This window comes from Amblyraja radiata, chromosome 3 (assembly GCF_010909765.2).
Source record: "Amblyraja radiata isolate CabotCenter1 chromosome 3, sAmbRad1.1.pri, whole genome shotgun sequence".
In the NCBI taxonomy this organism is placed as follows: Eukaryota; Metazoa; Chordata; class Chondrichthyes; order Rajiformes; family Rajidae; genus Amblyraja; species Amblyraja radiata.
Window position 1 is genome coordinate 7,742,010 of NC_045958.1, and position 19,645 is coordinate 7,761,654.

The following is a 19,645-nucleotide window of genomic DNA, read 5'->3' on the forward strand; positions in this document are numbered from 1 at the left end:
AGTACATGCATACCTTGTGCCTAATAAATTATTGGTATTTATGTAAAGTTTACCAAAAATAAGAAATATGTGAATACCTTGTAATTATTATCTGGATGACCGGTTTCTAATGAAGCTGGTTCCATGATGTAAAATGAATCTATTGTATGATATACCAATGCCTGAGTATTGCAAATAAAATGAGACAAGATTCTTGGATGTTTTCATGTATTAAGCAAATTTCTAGTTTGGGAAAGTGATGGTGGGAGGTAGAGGGAGTTTTGTTTGTGTCGCTTTGTCAGATGTAAACAAATACTGACACAGTTAATCTGACTTGCTGTATCATATACACATAATTTTGGTTCATTTGCTGCATCTGTATTGACAAGAAAGGGTTATTTATGTCCTTAATTCTTGAAAGAGCCTTCCAACTAATAACATGTTATTGCTCTTTTGCATGACAACTCATTATCTCACCATTTCAAAATAATTCTACAAATGAATAACGAACTGACCAATTTCGGGATTTTTTTCCCCCCTTCGATCAGTTCTGACCCAGAAGTTTGCAGACAAGAAGATTCAGAAGATTGAGGGGGGATCTTATAGAAACTTACAAAATTCTTATGGGGTTGGACAGGCTAGATGCAGGAAGTTTATTCCCGATGTTGGGGAAGTCCAGAACTAGGGGTCACAGTTTAGGGATAAGAGGGAAGTCTTTTAGGACCGAGATGAGAAAATCATTTTTTACACAGAGAGTGGTGAATCTCTGGAATTCTCTGCCACAGAAGGTAGTTGAGACCAGTTCATTGGCTATATTTAAGAGGGAGTTAGATGTGGCCCTTGTGGCTAAAGGGATCAGGGGGTATGGAAAGAAGGCAGGGATGGGATACTGAGTTGGATGATCAGCCATGATCATATTGAATGGCGGTGCAGGCTCGAAGGGCCGAATGGCGTACTCCTGCACCTATTATCTATGTAAGACTGACTGTACTTTATATTGATCATCAACAAAAGATGTGTATTTTAATAGCAAGCAAATCAATCTGACCTCGATGAAATATTGTGCCAGGCTGGAACAGACTGGCCCAACACTACAAACAAAACTGCATGTTTTATAACATGCACCCAATTTGACTTGGACCTGATCCATATAGTTGGGCTGGGTTGTTTAACCATGTTTGTACTTCCAAGTATATATCAATTCCTCTCTGTAACTTGCCATTACTTTAAAGGCCCACCACACGCTCGCCACACACTCATTTCAGTACTACCATTGGGAAGAAGGTATTGGAGACTGAACACTATGACCACTAGGTACAAGATTCTTCCCAGCCTCCATCATGTCCTCAAACATTACATAACATTAACCTCAGCTAAAATTATCCTCTCTGGACTGCGTTTCTGGGTGCCCTATCGACTTCATTTTTTTCTTACATCACCTACTAGAAACATAGAAAATAGGTGCAGGAGGAGGCCATTCAGCCCTTCGAGCCATCACCAATTGTGATCATGGCTGATCGTCCCCTATCAATAACCCGTGCCTGCCTTCTCCCCATATCCCTTGACTCCACTAGCCCCTAGAGCTCTACCTAAGTCTCTCTTAAATCCATCCAGTGACTTGGCCTCCACTGCCCTCTCTGGCAGGGATTTCAATAAATTCACAACTCTCTGGGTGAAAGAGTTTTTTCTCACCTCAGTCTTAAATGACCTCCCCTTTATTCTAAGACTGTGGCCCCTGGTTCTGGACTCTCCCAACATTGGGAACATTTTTCCTGCATCTAGCTTGTCCAGTCCTTTTATAATTTTATATGTTTCTATAAGATGCCCCCTCATCCTTCTAAACTCCAGTGAATACAAGCCTAGTCTTTTCAATCTTTCCTCATATGACAGTCCCGCCATCCCAGGGATCAATCTTGTGAACCTACGCTGCACTGCCTCAATCACAAGGATGTTCTTCCTCAAATTAGGAGACCAAAACTGTACACAATGCTCCAGATGTGGTCTCACCAGAGCCCTATACAACCTACTGTTATGGTTATTGATTTACTGTATAAGATGCACAGTTAAAAGCTGAAAAAAAGCTTTAATTATACTGCTCTTGAGCTGAGAGGATTTCTGCAATGAGTGGCCCAGTGACAGCAGTTTTCTCTTTAAAAAAATAAAAAATAATAATATATAGTGAAATGAACTGCAAATACAAAAAATCTGAAACATGAAGTGCTGAAAATATTAATTGTCAGACCGCATATGTTGGAGGAGAAATATTGTTAATGTTTCAGGTTGATGACCCACTGTCAGAACTGGGTAGGAGAGATATTTGTTAAACTCAAGGGTGGGGGAAGGAGGGTTGTCACTGCCAGATAAAACCAGGGGTAACCAATGAGATAAGCTGTAAGGAAGGTTAGATGCTTAATGGCTAGGATTAGTTAGAAAGTGAAACAATTCTATGCAGTTTTGATATATGTAGCAAGCTGTCGACCAGCTTGTTTCTTTTCCTCAAGAAACGGATCAAGGTGATACAGATTTCAAAGAATACTGATACAGAGAAATCAAGTTACCTGAAGTTGGAAAACACCTTGTACCTGAAGTTGGAAAACACCTTGTTCTCCTAGCTGAACTGCGAACATTTAAAGTAAGAAATATAGAAAATAGGTGCAGGAGTAGGCCATTCAATATGATCATCCAAAATCAGTACCCCGTTCCTGCTTTCTCCCCATATCCCTTGATTCCATTACCCCCAAGAGCTATATCTAACTCTCTTGAAAATATCCAGTGAATTGGCCTCCACTGCCTTCTGTGGCATAGAATTCCAGAGTTAGAACTCTGGGCGAAAAGGTTTTTCCTCATGTCAGTCCTAAATGGCCTACCCCTTATTCTTAAACTGTGCCCCCTGGTTCTGGACTCCCCCAACATCGGGAACATTTTTCCTGCATCTAGCCTGTCCAATCCTGGAAGAATTTTATGTTTTTATATGATCCCTTTTCATCCTTCTAAATTCCAGTGAATACTAGACTAAGTGGGACCCGTTGACCATGACCAACAACCATTTGCTGTGCTTTATTTCAAACCAACCACCACCAACAACCATTTGCTGTGCTTTATTTCAAACCAACCACCACCAACAACCATTTGCTGTGCTTTATTTCAAATCAACCACCACCACCACCACCAACCATTTGCTGTGCTTTATTTCAAACCAACCATTTTCATTTTTAAACAACATTAAGGTTACTCAAGTTCAGTAAAACCACACTCAGTTTATTAGACATGTGTTCAGTGTTATTCACAGCTCAGACTGAGAGACGCGACCCTCTCGCTCCCCCATCTTGCAGAGACTGACTGAGGCACTCAACACTTGCAGGTTTATAGTCCCTCCGGAAGGGTCGTGGCCTTCAGGAGAGAGAATCTCAACATTTTTTAAACACCAATAAATCTTTTATTTTTCATTGATGAGAAAAATCCTCGTCCTGCACAGCAGAGGGGGATTTTGATGGCCAAAAATCACAGCCGTAAGTGGCAGCGTTTTTTCTAAAATCAATACACAGAACAACAGGAAGTGGTCTAAATCAGTAATATAGATAAGCCTAGTCGATCCATTCTTTCATCATATCTCGGTCCTGCCATCCCAGGAATTAACCTGGTGAACCTATGCTACACTCCCTCAATAGCAAGAACGTCCTTCCTCAAATTAGGAGAACAAAACTGCACACAATACTCCAGGTGTGGGCTCACCTGGGCCCTGTACACCTGCAGTAGGACCTCCTTGCTCGTATACTCAAATTGTCTCGCAATGAAGGCCAACATGCCATTTACTTTCTTCACTGCCTGCTGTACCTGCTTGCTTACTTTCAGTGACTGATTTACAAGGACACCAGGTCTCGTTGCACCTCCCCATTTCCTATTCTGACACCATTCAGATAATAATCTGCCGCCTTGCTCTAGTATAAAAGTTTCATCTATAAAGTCCATTTTAGGGCAAAATACAGCTGAAATGGGTGTTAGCCGCATGAATAGCACATGCACCCAGTCAAGTGTTTCATTGGGAACTATCCTACAGAAACACATTAATCTGTTTTAAAGTACTATACTTTCAGTGGTAAAAAATATGATTAGAAGACAATTTCATATCCGACGCATCAGCTAGGTGAGGAACTAAAAAATGTTTGTCTTTTCCTTCTAATCCTTAAAGTAGGTATGATCAGGGAACCCTTAACCACCTCACAATCCCTCAAGAGGCAGACTAGTTGCTATTACCAGTTATTTGAAAATTAGCTCCCGCACCAAGTTTGCAAACTGCACCAGACTAATGACGGAGAGTATTGCTGGGTTTGATCCCAGTGGTATTTGTTAATTTGATATATAATTGTCTGAAATTAAATCTCATAAACTGAACTTAGATTGGTAATCATAATGCATCAAGAGGTTTCCATTTTTATTTTAAAAGTTAAAGAATATAAAGAATATAATTTCTTTAAAGTTTTAAGAATGAATAATTTTTACATAAAATGTCAACTTTCAACAGCCTGAATATTAACAGAATATATGCAATGTCTTCAACTATAGTATTTTAACAGTCAATAAATACATTTTATATTAAAACATTTTCAGGTAGCAGAATCACTTTTAAATGAATTGTTGAAAATAAGACATCATGTGGTCCTCTGACATATAGAATGGTTATACATTACGTTCTCTGCATCTATGAGAAAGTGGTCTATTCATTCTGTAACTACTGAAAATCAAAGTGTATCGTCAAGCTATCACCCAAGGTTTAAAAAAATATGGTGCGAATAAAGGTTAATGCATAATTTTTGGCATTTTAAATTATATTTATAGTTTATCCTTAAATAAGGATGGGAATGTAATTTAATAACATGTATTCTCACACTGAGTGCTACTGAACCACGAAAGAAAGCATTGTAAGAAATGTATATCATGCTACTCAGCATCACATGCAATTATTTAAATGAAGATTCTGGGTAATGTCACAACGCTGCTGCTTACAACAACAATATTGCACTTGGCTATTGCTCAAACTGCCACTCCCTTTAAATTTAGCCAATTATGTATCAGTCTGTTTTTATGTTATGTTGTCCAACAACATTAGAAGGCAGGTTTTGGTAATCTATCAACCATTCTACAAAGTTTGATTCAGTTTACTGGAATAGAAAATATGAAAATCTATAACATGATACTATTCCCCCAGTTTCTCCACATTATAATTAGTCACTCCTGGATTCCTGGATGCAATCGGTAAGCCTTTGCACGGCACAGAAAAAATGTGCGTTAGATAATTGACATCAGGTGACAGAAAGCTGAACTTTTGAATTCACGTGTTCCAGAGCTTCCTCTGAGCCTATTTTAGTCCTTTTCATGGGATCAATTTCGCTGTTATGCTTTGGTTCTTGCTGTGCAGTCTGAGTAACAGGTAGATTTGTAGATTCCATTGTGGAATGATGGCTTGTTTCAACCTTTACCAGAACTTCATAGTAGAGTAAATAAAATAAAGGTGTAACAATCCCAACAACTAGCATTATCATCACTGCATTCCACCAGCGCATGCCCCAATCAGCTCCATAGTGTGGATCTTTTTTTGGTACGATTTTGCGGTCTGCTGCTTGATAGAAGGGTTGTGAAGATAAAGCAGAAACAACCTCATTTAAATGCTCCCGAGTGGTGTCATTAGATTTTACTATCCTTTCAATGTCTTTATCAACTTCTCTGAGAAAGTTGTCAGCATTTTCATTCGAAGAATAGGATTCTGCACCAGCTTTAAATTCTTGAAACTGCGCATTGGATTCCAAGGCTACACGTGGAACTAGTCTTGATGTAACAGGGCTGTGCTTCTCACCCAGTAGAGTGATCTTTTTCACGGGAATCTTAATAGATCTGAGAGCAAAAAAGTCCTGGTCGTTGATGAGGTTATTAATCCTCTTGATATCTGCAACCTGAAAAATATAAATGATCAGATAAGCAGTCAAATTATGGAAATGTTACTTTTTTTCTATCAGAAGCATTTCATGGGAAGAAATTTGTAGATGCACTCACTATCAATAGGACAGTAAAACTACTACAGCAATTAAAATGTATTTCTAACATTAAACTAAAAAAGGCCTTTGCTGAAGTATGTACAATAGGCAAATGGGTCAGGTCTGTGATATAGAAACATAGAAAATAGGTGCAGGAGTAGGCCATTCGGCCCTTCGAGCCTGCACCGCCATTCAATATGATCATGGCTGATCATCCAACTCAGTATCCTGTACCTGCCTTCTCTCCATACCCCCTGATCCCTTTTGCCACAAGGGCCACAACTAACTCACTCTTAAATATAGCCAGGGATAATTCCCAGAATGGATATTTGTTGGAAGACAGAAACCAGGAAAAATCATGATGAATAGCTGTTCAGAAGGACATGGTAGGAAGTAGAATCCTACAGAATAATTGATAGACACAAAAAGCTGGAGTGACTCAGGCAGCGATATCTGGAGATAAGGAATGGGTGACGTTTCGGGTCGAGATCCTTTTTCAGACTGGTTTGGGATAAGAGAAAACGAGAGATATAGATGATGATGTAGAGAGATAATCAATGAATAAAAGAAATGCAAAAAAGTAACGATGATAAAGGAACCAGGCCATTGCTAGCTGTTCGGTTTAAACCAGCATCTGCAGTTCCTTCCTACAGAATCATTGTTAGATCCATTATTTATTTTTGGAATTAAAAACACAAATCTCAACTTGAAGATACCAAATTTGAAGGGATAGTTACGAATGAGGACAGCAACAAATTACACTGACATTAATAAACTTGTAAGGCATTGTTAGCAAATAAACCTGAATGCAGAGATGTTTGAGTGGCACATAATCACCCTGATAGGCTGGATGAACAAAGGAAAACACTCTGCTGAAATTTCCATGCAATTCTATGTAATGTTTAAGATCAAAATCTGAATTATTCTGCTTGGCAGAGGATATCTTATCACAAATGGTTCTGATGCAGGGGAGTACACTAGACATTGGAATGTTATGTTGCAGATGTACAACACAAATAGTCCTTGCAACTGAGATATAGGGAGAGTTTGAACAGACTAGGGCTTTATTCCTTGGAGTGCTGAAGACTGATCGGTGATCTTTAGATGTGTATAATCATGATGAAAATAGATAGGGTTGGTGAATCAAGAATTAGATGACATAGGTTTAAGGTGAGAGGGGAAAAATTTAAAAAGGAACTTGAGGGGGAACTTTTTCCACGCAGAGGGTGGTACATATATGAAACGAGCTGCCAGACAAAGTTGTTGAGGCAGGTATAATAACATTTAATGCTCATTTGGACAGGACACTGGGCCAGGAGAGGGGAGGAGAGGGATAGGAGGGGGGAGAGAGGGGGGGGGTGATAGAGGAGGGGGGGGGGGAGAGGAGAGGGGGGGGAGGGGAGAGGGGAGAGGGGAGAGGGGAGAGGGGAGAGGGGAGAGGGGATGGGGGGAGAGGGGAGAGGGGAGGAGGGAGAGGGGAGAGGGGAGGGGGAGAGGGGAGAGGGAGAGGGGAGAGGAGAGAGGGAGAGGGAGAGGGGAGAGGGGAGAGGGGGAGGGGTGAGGTGAGAGGGGAGAGGGGAGAGGGGGAGGGGTGAGGTGAGAGGGGAGGGGGGAGTGGGGAGAGGGGAGAGGGGAGAGGGGAGAGGGGGAGGGGAGAGGGAGAGAGTCAATGTGATCATGGCTGATCATCCCCAATCAGTACCCCGTTCCTGTCTTCTCCCCATATCCGCTATCTTTAAGAGCCCTATCTAAAGCATCCAGAGAACCTGCCTCCACCGCTCTCTGAGGCAGAGAATTCCACACTCACCACTCTCTGTGAGAAAAACTGTTTCCTCGTCTCCGTTCTAAATGGCTTACTCCTTATTCTTAAACTGTGGCCCCTGGTTCTGGACCCCCCCCCCAACATCGGGAACATGTTTCCTGCCTCTAGCGTGTCCAAACCCTTAACAATCTTATATGTTTCAATGAGATGCCCTCTCATCCTTCTAAACTCCAGAGTGTACAAGCCCAGCTGCTCCATTTTCTCAGCATATGACAGTCCTGCCATCCCGGGAATTATCCTTGTAAACCGACGCTGCACTCCCTCAATAGCAAGAATGTCCTTCCTCAAATTAGGGGACCAAAACTGCACACAATACTCCAGGTGTGGTATCACTAGGGCTCTGTACAACTGCAGAAGGACCTCTTAGCTCCTATAATCAATTCCTCTTGTTATAAAGGCCAACATGCCATTCACTTTCTTCACTGCCTGCTGTACCTGCATGCTTACTTTCATAGACTGATGAACAAGGACCCCCAGATCCCGTTGTACTTCCCCTTTTCCCAACGACGCCATTTAGATAGTATTTCCCAACTTGACGCCATTTAGATTTATGTGGTATTTACGTAGATTTAGATTCTACCACATTATTCTTTCTACCAGGTAAAATATACAATATTCACGCATTTCTTTTGCACATTTTAAAGGATTACGTTTTGGAGAAAAAAAATTGATATCCATTTTCATTATTTAGTTTTGGAAATAGTTATTGAATGACACGAGATATTTAGTAAAAGATAAAAAATACTATTCTAAAGCATTTGAAATCTTTTCTGGATTTGTATGTTTCTATGTTACCTTGCATGTCTAATTTACATCTGCCATTTGACTCATCTGGAAATAAGGCAAAGTGGGGAACCAATAAAAGCCATTAATTATCTATTGACTTATGTTTATTCTTCCTGACACTTAATTCTTGATGCCACAATACTTATTAGAATAGTCTACTTCTGTATTTTAAGATATTTTCTATGCTATTTTCTGCCTATGTCTTTCTTTACCATTCCTTCCACTGCTTCTTTGCAACATTCCTTTATGTTATGACTCAAATCATCACTTACAGTACAGCAGTACTGCAAAGCAAGTGCATTCAATGTGTCGCCCTCTTGGATTTCTCGGATCAGGTATACAATATCATCCAACCGATCTTTGGTTACAGTTCTTCGAATTTTCTCCTTTCCTCTTGGTCTCAGCTCAAAACCTTCTACTTCATCTTCTGAAAGTTCATTTTCTGAAGGCGTGCTGCTGGCAAACAGGTAAACATTGCCTCCCAATGCTGGCTGAATAGTTGCTGGCAGAAAACGTGTTTGACTTCTTCCTGTCATGGTTAACTGTAAAGAGGTAGAACAAAAAATAATCGAACATAAGCAAGTTCGGTATTCCGAAAAAATGCAAGGAATCATGGGATTTGTCAAAGGTCACTCGCGATAAACATTCTCGGCAACTGTGCTGCTGCATGGATACAGATCTGCGTTTAATCCGTAGTCAGGATCGAACCCGGGTCTCCAGCGCTGCAAGTGCTGGTGAATTTCTATTGGACCGTCCCTGTCCCCTCCCGAGTGTCCCATCCCTGTCCGGGGGTGGCCGGAGATGTCCGGGATGACCCTGGACTGACGGGAGTCAGATGGAAGTGGCGGCCCAGGCTTACAGCCAGAGCTGAGAAGAAGCGCTAACTCTAGCTCAACTCTCCCTGTCCCGCCGGGTTAACCGACAGCCCTGGACTGACGGGACACTGGCCCGGAGCAGTGACGGCCCAGGCTTACAGCCAATGTGGAGAAGAAGCGCTAACTCCAGCTCAACTCTGCCTGTCCTGCCGGGTTAACTGACAGCCCTGGACTGACAAGACACTGGCCTGTTGCAGTGGAAGTCCAGGCTTACAGATAGCGTGGAGAAGAAGCGCTAACTCCACTGCTCCGGGCCGGTGTCCCGTCAGTCCAGGGCTATCAGTTAACCCGGTGGGACAGGCAGAGTTGAGCTGGAGTTAGCGCTTCTTCTCCGCGCTGGTTGTATGCCTGGGCCGCCACTTCAGTCAGTCCAGGGTCACCCCGGACATCTCCAGCCGCCCCGGGCAGGGATGGGACACTCGGGAGGGGACGGTCCAGTCGCAATTCAACAGCGCTTGCAGCGCTGGAGACCTGGGTTCGATCCTGCCCAGGGATGAAATGCAGATCTGTATTCATGCAGCAGCACAGCTGCCGAGAATGTTTATCGCGAGTGACCTATGACCTGGGCACGCGCTGTCGGAATACCGAAGTCGCTTATTGCCCAAACAATAAAATATTCAAATAACAAATAGATGAAGATAGTTCCAACCACTCCAACACAGTACTGCAGTATGCAGCTGAATTATAAAGAACAGCACATTTTTATCACCATTATCTTTATGTAAACTGTGTAAATGTTCTTTTGCTGGCAACCTCCTAAATTTTTTCCATCAAATTTCAATTTATGTCTAATTTAATCAGTATGCATCAACTGTCTTTATCATGGTCATTTAGTACATTTCATACTATTAGGAGGCACCTTTTTAATATTAAAATGATAATAGCTAATTAATACTCTCACAATGTAATTTACATTTTAATGTCAAATGCTACTTTAAAATATAGAAACAGTTTTAATTTTGCTATCAGTTCAGCAGAACATAATAATATGTGCATTTAAAAAATATATTCCAAAACTATACAGACAAATTTGCAAACCAATTGCAAAGGAAACCAAATCATGACTCAAATAATGTCCATACACAAATACCTGTCAGTATGAATCATAGAACATCAAACAGTAAGAGGAACATGTATATTTACATTTCCTATTCAATGTGCTGAAGTTAACTGTGGCATCTAATTGCTGCTCCAAGGAATTAAATCGCATTCCTTCTGCTTAATGATTGACACTGCAACTTGTCATGCTTTTTTCCCCCACTTGTCAATAAGCAAACAGTGGTATAATCTGTAACTCATTTTATGTGCAACCTCAGAGCACGTTAAGTTCAGTAAACATGAATAATTAACAGCTCCCATCTCTGTCAAGTCACCAGTTTTTTTAAACATACAGTGGTATGGATAATCTATCACTATTTATATATGGTAATCTACATTCAGCCCATAACCTTATTTTTCGTTTTTTAACAACATTCTACCTTCTCGTCATAATCTGTCATCTTTGACAACAACTTGTGAATCATTACGTACTTTTCCAATTATTTGTAAAATTCTTACACTCAAAACAATTCAAAAGCTTCAGTTAGCTCCTTGTATAAGTTCAACATCACATTCCTCTTCAAGCCTGTGCTGCCATTCAAAATATGATCATGGCTGATCTTTGCTAGCCTCAACTCCTATTCTATGGCATCTTCCCCATTACTTTCAACTTCTTGATCTTGCAGATATTTACCTATATCCACCTTAAATATCTGGTCTCCACCACCTTCAGGGCCAAAATTCCGGAGACTCACTAACCTGTCCTTATCTATGACTCTCTCCAGGTGAAAACATCTCAACATTTACCCTGTAAAACCCCCGAGGATCTCAGATGTTTGAATAAGGTTATTTTTTTAAACTTAAAGGAATGGAGGTCATAAGTGATAGGAGTAGAATTATGCCTTTCTGTCATTCAATCATGGCTGATCTATCTCCCTCCTAACCCCATTCTCCTGCATCTCCCCATAACCACTGTCACCTGTACTAATCAAAAATCTATCTATCGCTATCTTAAAAATATCCTCCGACTTGGCCTCCACAGCCTTCTGTGACAAAGAAATTAAGAAATGTATCCTCATCTCCTTCCTAAAAGAACGTCCTAGTCTCTCCCACTAGTGGAAGCATCCTCTCCACATCCACTATCCAAGCCTTTCACTCTATCCAAGCCTATTCTGTTTGTTTCAATGAGGTTCGACCTCATTCTTTTAAACTCCAGCAAGTACAGGCCCAGTGCCGACAAACACTCGTTAACCTACTCATTCCTGGGATCATTCTTGTAAACCTCCTCTGGTCCTCAGATATGGTGCCCAAAATTGCTCACAATGTTCCAAATGTGTCCTCACCAGCACCTTATAGAGCCTCAGCATGACATCCCTGTTTTTGTATACGAGTTTGCTTTCTTTACTACCGATTCGACTTGCAGATTAACTTGTTGGGAATCCAGCACCAGCACTCCCAAGTCTCTTTGCACCTCCGATTTCTGGATTCTCTCCCCAATTAGAAAATAGTCTACGCATTTACTCCTACTACCAAAATGCATGACTCCACACTTTACGACACTATATTCCATCTGCCACTTTCTGCCCACTCTCCCAACCTGTCCAAGTCCTTCTGCAGAGCCTGTTTTCTCTACACTACCTGCCACCTTTTTCATATCATCCACAAACCTGGCCACAAAGCCTTTAATCCCCTCGTCCAAATCATTAATATACATCGTGAAGAGCAGCGGCCCCAGCACCGACCCCTGAGGAACTCCACTAGTCACTGGTAGTAAACCAGAAAAAGCCCCTTTTATTGCCACACTTTGTCCTGCCATCCAGCCAACCTGCTATCCATGCTAGTATCTGCCCTTTGATACCATGGGCTCTCATCTTCCTTAGCAGCCTCACTTATGGTACCTTGGCAAAGGATTTCTGAAAATCAAAGTAAACAACATCTACTGACTCCCCTTTGTCTGTCCTGCTTTTTACTTCTTCAAAGAATTCCAGCAAATCTGCCAAGCAAGACCTCCCCTTCACAAAGCCATGCTGACTTCAGCCTATTTTATCGTGAACTTCTAAGTACTCCGTAACCTCATCATTTATAACAGACTCTAAAATCTTACCAACCACCAAAGCCAGACTAACCAGCCTATAGTTCCCACCATTCTGCTTTGCTCCCTTCTTGTGCAGAGGGGTAATGACAATTTTCCCAATCATCTGGGACCTCACCTGTCTCTAGTGACTCTTGAAATACCACTGTCAATACCTCCACAATCTCTCAAGCCATCTCTTTCAGAACCCTCAGGTGCAGTCCATCTGGTCCAGGTGACCTATCCACTGTCAGCCCTTTCAGATTCACAAGCACCTTCTCCCCAGTAATAGCCACTCCACTAACTTCCAACCGCTGACTCTCTTGAATTTCAGGCACGTTGCTGGTGTCTTCCACTGTGAAGACTGACACAAAAAATTATTCAATTCCTCTGCATTTCTTTATTACCTGTTATCATTTCTCCTGCATCATTCTTCAGCAGTCCAACATCCACTCTTGCCTCTTTCTTACTTTTTATATAACTGAAGAAACTCTTGCTATCCTTTTATATTATTGACTAACTTAACTTCGTATTCTCCGTATTCGCTTTTTAGTTACCTTCTGTTGTTCTTTAAAAGCTTCCCACTAATCTTTGCTATTCTTCTCTTCTGACTCAAACTGTCTAATCTCTCTTGAACGGGCAACCCTCACATTCCATGAATTAACCTGGTTAATCTGGACGGCCTCCAAAACTACAATATCCCTTTTTAGGTAAGGGACCAAAACTGTGCACAGTATTCAGGTGTGGTTTCACCAGCATCCTGAACAACTGTAACAGAACCTTTCCATTCTTATTCTAAACCCTTTCGCAATAGAAGCCAACTGCTTTTCCGCTTGGTTGCACTTGACCAACATCCCTGATGCACTCCACAACCATGCCAGTTTGGTTCATTCATGAACATGTAGATTAAAATCTACCATGATATTTCTAGTACCTTTCAAACATGCCCAAGGTTTGATCCTATTTATGCTCCACCCTTTTTGAGAGTCACATTTTAGGAGCCGACAGACGATTCCTACCTTTGTTTTATTTCCCTTGTGTAATGTATATAATGTAATTAGCATATGTTATGTCTTGTGCGAGGGGACGCATGCACTAGAGGAGACTCAAGGTGGCGTCCTGCAATAAAGAAGCTTGTTAGTTTACTCCTGTATCTGAGAGTTCTTTTGAGTCAGTTCCAAGTACCCAAAATACACTACAATTGGCGACGAGGATGGGATAGAGTTTGTGAACTCACCCGCAGGACTGTTTTGCAACACACAGGATTGTTTAACAGTTTGAACTGTAGATACGGAGTTGTGTCGCAGTTGTTTGCGAGCTGGACAAGAGAGGCCTGCAGATCCCTCTATGCCGGGGACTGCATTTAAAACATCAGCTGTACAAGTCGGCGAGTTTTGTCAGGCTATCTCTATGTTGTGTCTACGTGGCAAGATGTCGTCCTTCGGATTATTACCCATTTTAGACTGAGTTGTTTTCTTTTTGTCAAATTCCTCAAGCTGAATAGTCTTTGTATAAGTTTTAGGTGAATTGTTACACCAAAACACACAACAACAGCACGACGAGGATAAAAGAACAGAAAAGGAAAGAAGAAGGTCCGTCAGAAAAAAAAGGTTGTGTTTGGAAACAAAGTGGAACGGCACCAAGCCAAAAGATTTGGCGCCAAATGGTTTTGAATTGGCGCCAATGAAAAAAAAGGTCGGAACAGGAAGCAAGGAAAACAGGTGGGGCAGTAAGTAAGAGTCACCGAAGAAAGCAGCCGAAAGCTGGAAGCCTAACCAGCAGGACAGCGACGGTGTCAACTTACCTGGAACATTTTCCAGGGCTGTGTAGCCAAGGCAAAGGGGCAGAAGAGACCCAGTAGCCGCCACCGACTTCGGACGTTTTCCAGGGCTGTGTAGCCCACAGCCAGGCCCAGGAGCCGCCAACGACGTCAAGTGAGGGCCTAGTACCGGGTACGTCACGGACAGGTCCAGTGAAGCCACCGACGAAACGGAGTTAACCCGGCTGGGAGAAGAGTCAGCCCGGTCGAGGGAGAAAGCCGGCCGCGTGAGTAGCGGACCAGCCGAAAAAAAAAAAAAGCCCGGCTGGGAGAAGAGTCAGCCCAGTCGAAGGAGAAAGCCGGCTGCGAGAAAAGCGGACTAGCAGAGTAAAAAAAACTGGCCGCGAGAGAAGCGGACCGGTCGTGAAAGAAAGCCCGGTCGGGAGTAGAGTCAGCCCAACCGTGAGCAGAAAAGAGGGTCCGGCCGCGCAAGAGAAGCGGACTGGCCGAGGGGAAAAGCCCAGAAGTGAGAGGAAGTCCAGCCCCAAGCAAAGAGTGGGTCCGCACGAGAGAAGCAGGACAGCACTCAAGCACTTCAGCCCGGTCGTGAGGGCTGTGGAGACAGCGGGCAGGCAAGTCAGCAGAGCAGCAGTAGTCGACTTGGCAGCGAGATAGCGGCAGCAAAAGTAACGGTGAAGCCTGGAGGAGCCAGCAAAAGCAGCAAAAGTGGAGGTCTGGCGAGGCCAGCAGCAAAAGTACCGGTGGGGACAGCTCGCGAGGTCGAGAAGGCACTGGAGTCGATAGGCCGACAAGCTGGACCAGTGAAATTCCTTCACAGTAAAAGCGTGACTGTTTGGATGTAATGCATTGGTCACTGTTATTAATAGTAAATCTGTGTGCATAGCAGGAATATGGTTAAAATGTTCTAAATGTCTATTAACATGAAATGTTGGTTAATAGTATAAATCTATTATTATAAGAATTAGTAATAGTCAGTGGGCTGGATCACTTCTTAGTGTGTAGAAGGATTAAGTCTAGTGCAGAATACACAGTGAGAGAAAAGAAGATAGTGCACCTGAATAGCAACAGGTAGCATGGCTTTTCAAATTGTAGGAAATGTGCTCCAGTTAAGATTATGGGTGTAATTTTGAGAAATGGACCAAAGTCTTGGATGCTTGTTTCATTTCCAATGATATTGCTGCAGAGGAGAAGAAGAGAGCATGGTTCATATTAGGCTTAGGAAGAGAGGGTTATCAGACCTTACGTATGTTACTGCTGCCAGCAAAGCCCACAGATAAAATGTATGAAGAGTGTAAGGAGGTATTAATGGCTCATTTCTCGCCAACACCTCCAAGGGCATCCAGAGGCAAGGAGCCTGAACTAAAGAGGGCAGAGAATCTCTCAAAGGACCAAGGTCAAGTGCAAAAGGACAGAGGTCAAGTGCAAAAGGACAAAGGTCAAATGCAAAAGGACAAAGGTCAAATGCAAAAGGACAAAGGTCAAGTGCAAAGGGACACAAGTCAAGTGCAAAGGGACAAAGGGCAAATGCAAAGTGGCAGAAGTCAAAGGCAAAGAGAAATTGCCATCCAAAGGGCAACCCTAGCTATTCAAGCTGGATTCAGGGGTATGAATGTACGGAAAGAAATCCGGAACAAACAGAAGGCAGCAACGGTAATACAAGCAGCATTTAGAAGGCACAGAGTATACCGTCAATACAAGGCAAAACTTACATGAAGGTACGCAGAAGCGTTGTACTGCTCCAGGCAGCCTACCGTGGAATGCTTGTTCGAAGGCAACTGCAGGGCATGCATAAATCTGTCAAGGTCATACAGACTTATTATCAGATGTATAAACAGCGTCAGTATTTTAAGAAACTACGCCGGTCTGCCATTGCTGTACAGCAACGATACAGAGCATGCCAGATAAGAGATGTCCAGGTGAGACAGTATAACAGTTTGAGAGAAGCAGTGGTTTGTATTCAGGCCTTATACCGCGGGATCAAAGCCAGAGTATTGGTAGAGAAAACCAAGGCAGCACGCTGTATTAAGTCATTCATAAGAATGTGCATTACTAGAAAGCATTTCTTGATGCAAAAGGCGGCTGTAGTCACTCTGCAAGCTGCATACCGTGGTTACCAATTAAGGGTACGGTACAGAGCTATGCGACAAGCAGTCATTTCGATCCAGAGATGGTACAAAGCATGCAAAATAGGGCATTCCCAGTTTGTGCAATATCAGTCAATGAGGGATGCAACTATTACCATTCAGACTGCCTACAAGAATATGGTGGTAAGGCAGAGGGTTAAGCAAAAGAGAGCTACTGTAAAAGTGCAGTCAGTACTCCATATGAGTTGGTATAGGAAAGACCTAAGGAGACAAATACATGCACAACAGAAAAGACTGAAACGATACAAAAGGCTTAAACGATATAGGAAAGACTTCCTCAAACCAATGTAACAGCAGTTGTAGTGCAGTATCACTACCGTGCTTATGTAGTAAGAGACAATATAGGTCCTACTTCTTGATGAATAACCAGAAAGGTGATTTAAGAAGACAAATAGACGAACAGCAGAAAAGGCTTAAACGTTGCAAAGAACGGTTAAATAAATGTGTGACGATGAGCAAAAAGCTGTTAATAGAAAAGTCTAAAGAAGAGAGGCTTGTCGGTCGAGACAAAAGTAGGACCGATTGCGATTAGGACGCTTCAGTATAGTCCAGCATGGAGCCTCCTTCACTGAGCAATGGACAAATGTTTATGCATTGCAGAATGTCATTATACAACAAGAGCAGATAAATATGCAGCGCCAGGAAATTGAGCGACTGAAAAACGAAAACCTGCAGTCATGTGTCAGATCCCACCTACAAATAAAGAACAGAAACAGAGGAAATGTTAACTTTAGCAGAATATCAAGAACAGGAAGAAATCTGCAAATTAGATTAGGATATTTAAAAAGGGCAGAGGCAGAGATACAGGTAGAGCTAGAGTGATTAGAAAGATGAGTGGAATGAACCATTATAAGTGCTAAGTTTAGATACAGTTTACAGTTATGAGGATGTAATGTCAGATGACTGTAATAATATAATTTTGCAACTGTGTTAATCAATTATATTTAATGTAGTAGAAATGGTGTTATTCGCCTCCAAGCTAAAGGGGGAGCAGTGTAATGTATATAATGTAAATGGTGTAACCTGCCTTCAAGTAAAAGGGGGAGCAGTGTAATGTATATAATGTAATTAGCATATGTTATGTCTTGTGTGAGGGGACGCATGCGCTAGAGGAGACTCATGGTGGCATCCTGCAATAAAGAAGCTTGTTAGTTTACTCATGTATCTGAGAGTTCTTTTGAGTCAGTTCCAAGTACCCAAAATACACCACACCTTGCTACTCATGATTTCAATCTAAACCAATCATTGTCCTCTGACTCTATATCATGACTTACTACTGCTCTGATACCTTTCTTGATTTAACAATGTCACCACACGTTTTATTTTTGGCTGGGGTGGCACAGGCAGCCTGTTCTTTTGGACCTGGTATATTGATCACCCACTCCTCATTTTTACATGAATTCTAATTAAGACTGTTAAGCTTTAATTTTCCTTTACAATCTGTGTTGCATTCTTTTTTTTAAAGTTTGCTTCCCCCAGCCTGTCATTCTTTGCTTGTCAACTTACTCTTCAAAACCCTGTGCCACTGCTCTCACATTTCATCTTGATTAATTAAACATTTCATCACTGGACACACAAGGAACTGCAGATGTAGTCTGAAATAGAGTCCAGCCCCAAAATAACACTTGCCCATTCCCTCCACAGATGGTACCTGATCCACTGAGTTCCTCAGCACTTTGTTTTTACTGTTATTGCCGCTCTCCACACCCAAACCTCCCACACATTTAGTTTAAAACCCTGTTAACAAGATATTCATGACATTTACCACAAGCTTGACTCACCCAGCAAAATTCAGGTGAAGGGCATCCCAACAGAATAACTCTTTCCTTCCCCTGCGCCAGTCCCATAAGCTATGCATTTACCTCTCCAATCCTCTTTCCTTTTTGCATGCAGCTAAAGTAATAACTCACAGACCATCACTTTTGTGGTTCTTCTTCTTCTCAATTTTGCTCCGATCTCCAGACATTTATAGCAGAACCTCCTTTCTATTCCAATTCATGACATTAGTGCCCATGTGGACAACTGGATCCTACCAGTCCCACTCCCAGGTTGTTCAAGCCCAGCAGAGGTATCCTTAAGAGGGAGGGGATGATGCAACATCTAACGCCCTAGGGTTTCTCCTCCAGCTCTTAACCCTTATTCAATGAGACAATGACAATAAATTGAATCCAATCCAATCCAAAAAAATTCAAAAGGAAACTGGAGGGCTGGAGTAACTCAGTAGGTCTGGAGAACACTTACTCAAGCCCGAACCACCACAGGGTTTCTATCCACACCCACCAGCATCCTTGGTCAGGATCAGTCAGTGATCTCCACACCTCTAGGTCTCCCATCCCATCCCATCCCATCCCCACGTCTGTAAGCAAAGATACGACCCGTATAGCTCTGCTCTATAATCTTTGTCTGTAAGCTGGAGCCAGGTCTCCCTCCGCCCAGCCCCAAGTAGTTGACCCTCTCCCGAGGTCTCCCTTCCTCCCCGACCCTCTCTCTGTGCCTGGATCCCCGAGAGAGGGGCGAGGAGGGGAGCCCAGCACCGTAACGTTTGGGCCCGGTCCGGTCCGGTCGTGTCCGGCTCACCTGTTCGCCCCGCCGGACCCATCTCTTCACCGCGCTGTGGGCCGCATCGCCGGCAGCAGGAGACCAGAGCACGGGGTGGCTCCGGCTCAGGCTCCGGGGCCCGGGGGAGAGGGTCTCGTTGTCTCCGGGTCCCTGGACCGGCTCAGCCTGTGTCCTGGTCCTCGTCTCGGCTCGGCTCCCTCTCTGTGGTGGGTGGTGGGTGGTGGGTGGTGGGTGGTCGCCCTGTCGCCGTCCCCGGGCCGGGAGAAGGTGTGGGAGTTGTCGGTCTGTCTCCGGGCCCGGAGGGAGGGGTGTTAACGACCTCTCGGTTACACTGCGGGCGGCCTCGGGAGGGAGGGAGGGCCGGTACACCGACGCTCGCTGACTGTGTCCGTGTCCGGGCCCCGGTGTGAGGGTGGCCGTCTCCCTGTCCCGGGGAGGGGGACGTGCGGGTGACCGGCTCGGGGTCTCGGCGCCGCCGAGTGAGTGAGTGACCGGTTCCTGCGGGCGGACCAACGCCGCGAGACACCAACTGCCAGATCAGCGGCCACGGCTACAGATCTCG

General features: G+C 43.3%; 1 protein-coding gene across 5 annotated transcripts; it reads right to left on the reverse strand.

Moving 5' to 3' along the window:
* Positions 1-4,393: 4,393 nt before the first annotated feature.
* On the reverse strand, positions 4,394-19,628 carry lysmd3 (LysM domain containing 3). Of its 5 annotated transcripts, XM_033017267.1 has the most exons (4): positions 19,467-19,606; positions 19,102-19,266; positions 8,829-9,158; positions 4,394-5,927 (listed from the first exon to the last, which is right to left on the reverse strand). In XM_033017267.1, exons 3-4 carry the CDS (start codon positions 9,150-9,152, stop codon positions 5,280-5,282), a joined length of 972 nt encoding a protein of 323 aa, XP_032873158.1. In that variant the 5' UTR covers positions 9,153-9,158; positions 19,102-19,266; positions 19,467-19,606; the 3' UTR covers positions 4,394-5,279. The 5 variants fall into 5 exon arrangements, with proteins under 5 accessions (XP_032873158.1, XP_032873156.1, XP_032873153.1 ...); XM_033017265.1 differs by having other exon boundaries at positions 8,889-9,158; positions 19,102-19,628; XM_033017262.1 differs by lacking the exons at positions 19,102-19,266; positions 19,467-19,606 and adding an exon at positions 18,306-18,632.
* Between the last annotated feature and the right edge of the window lie 17 nt (positions 19,629-19,645).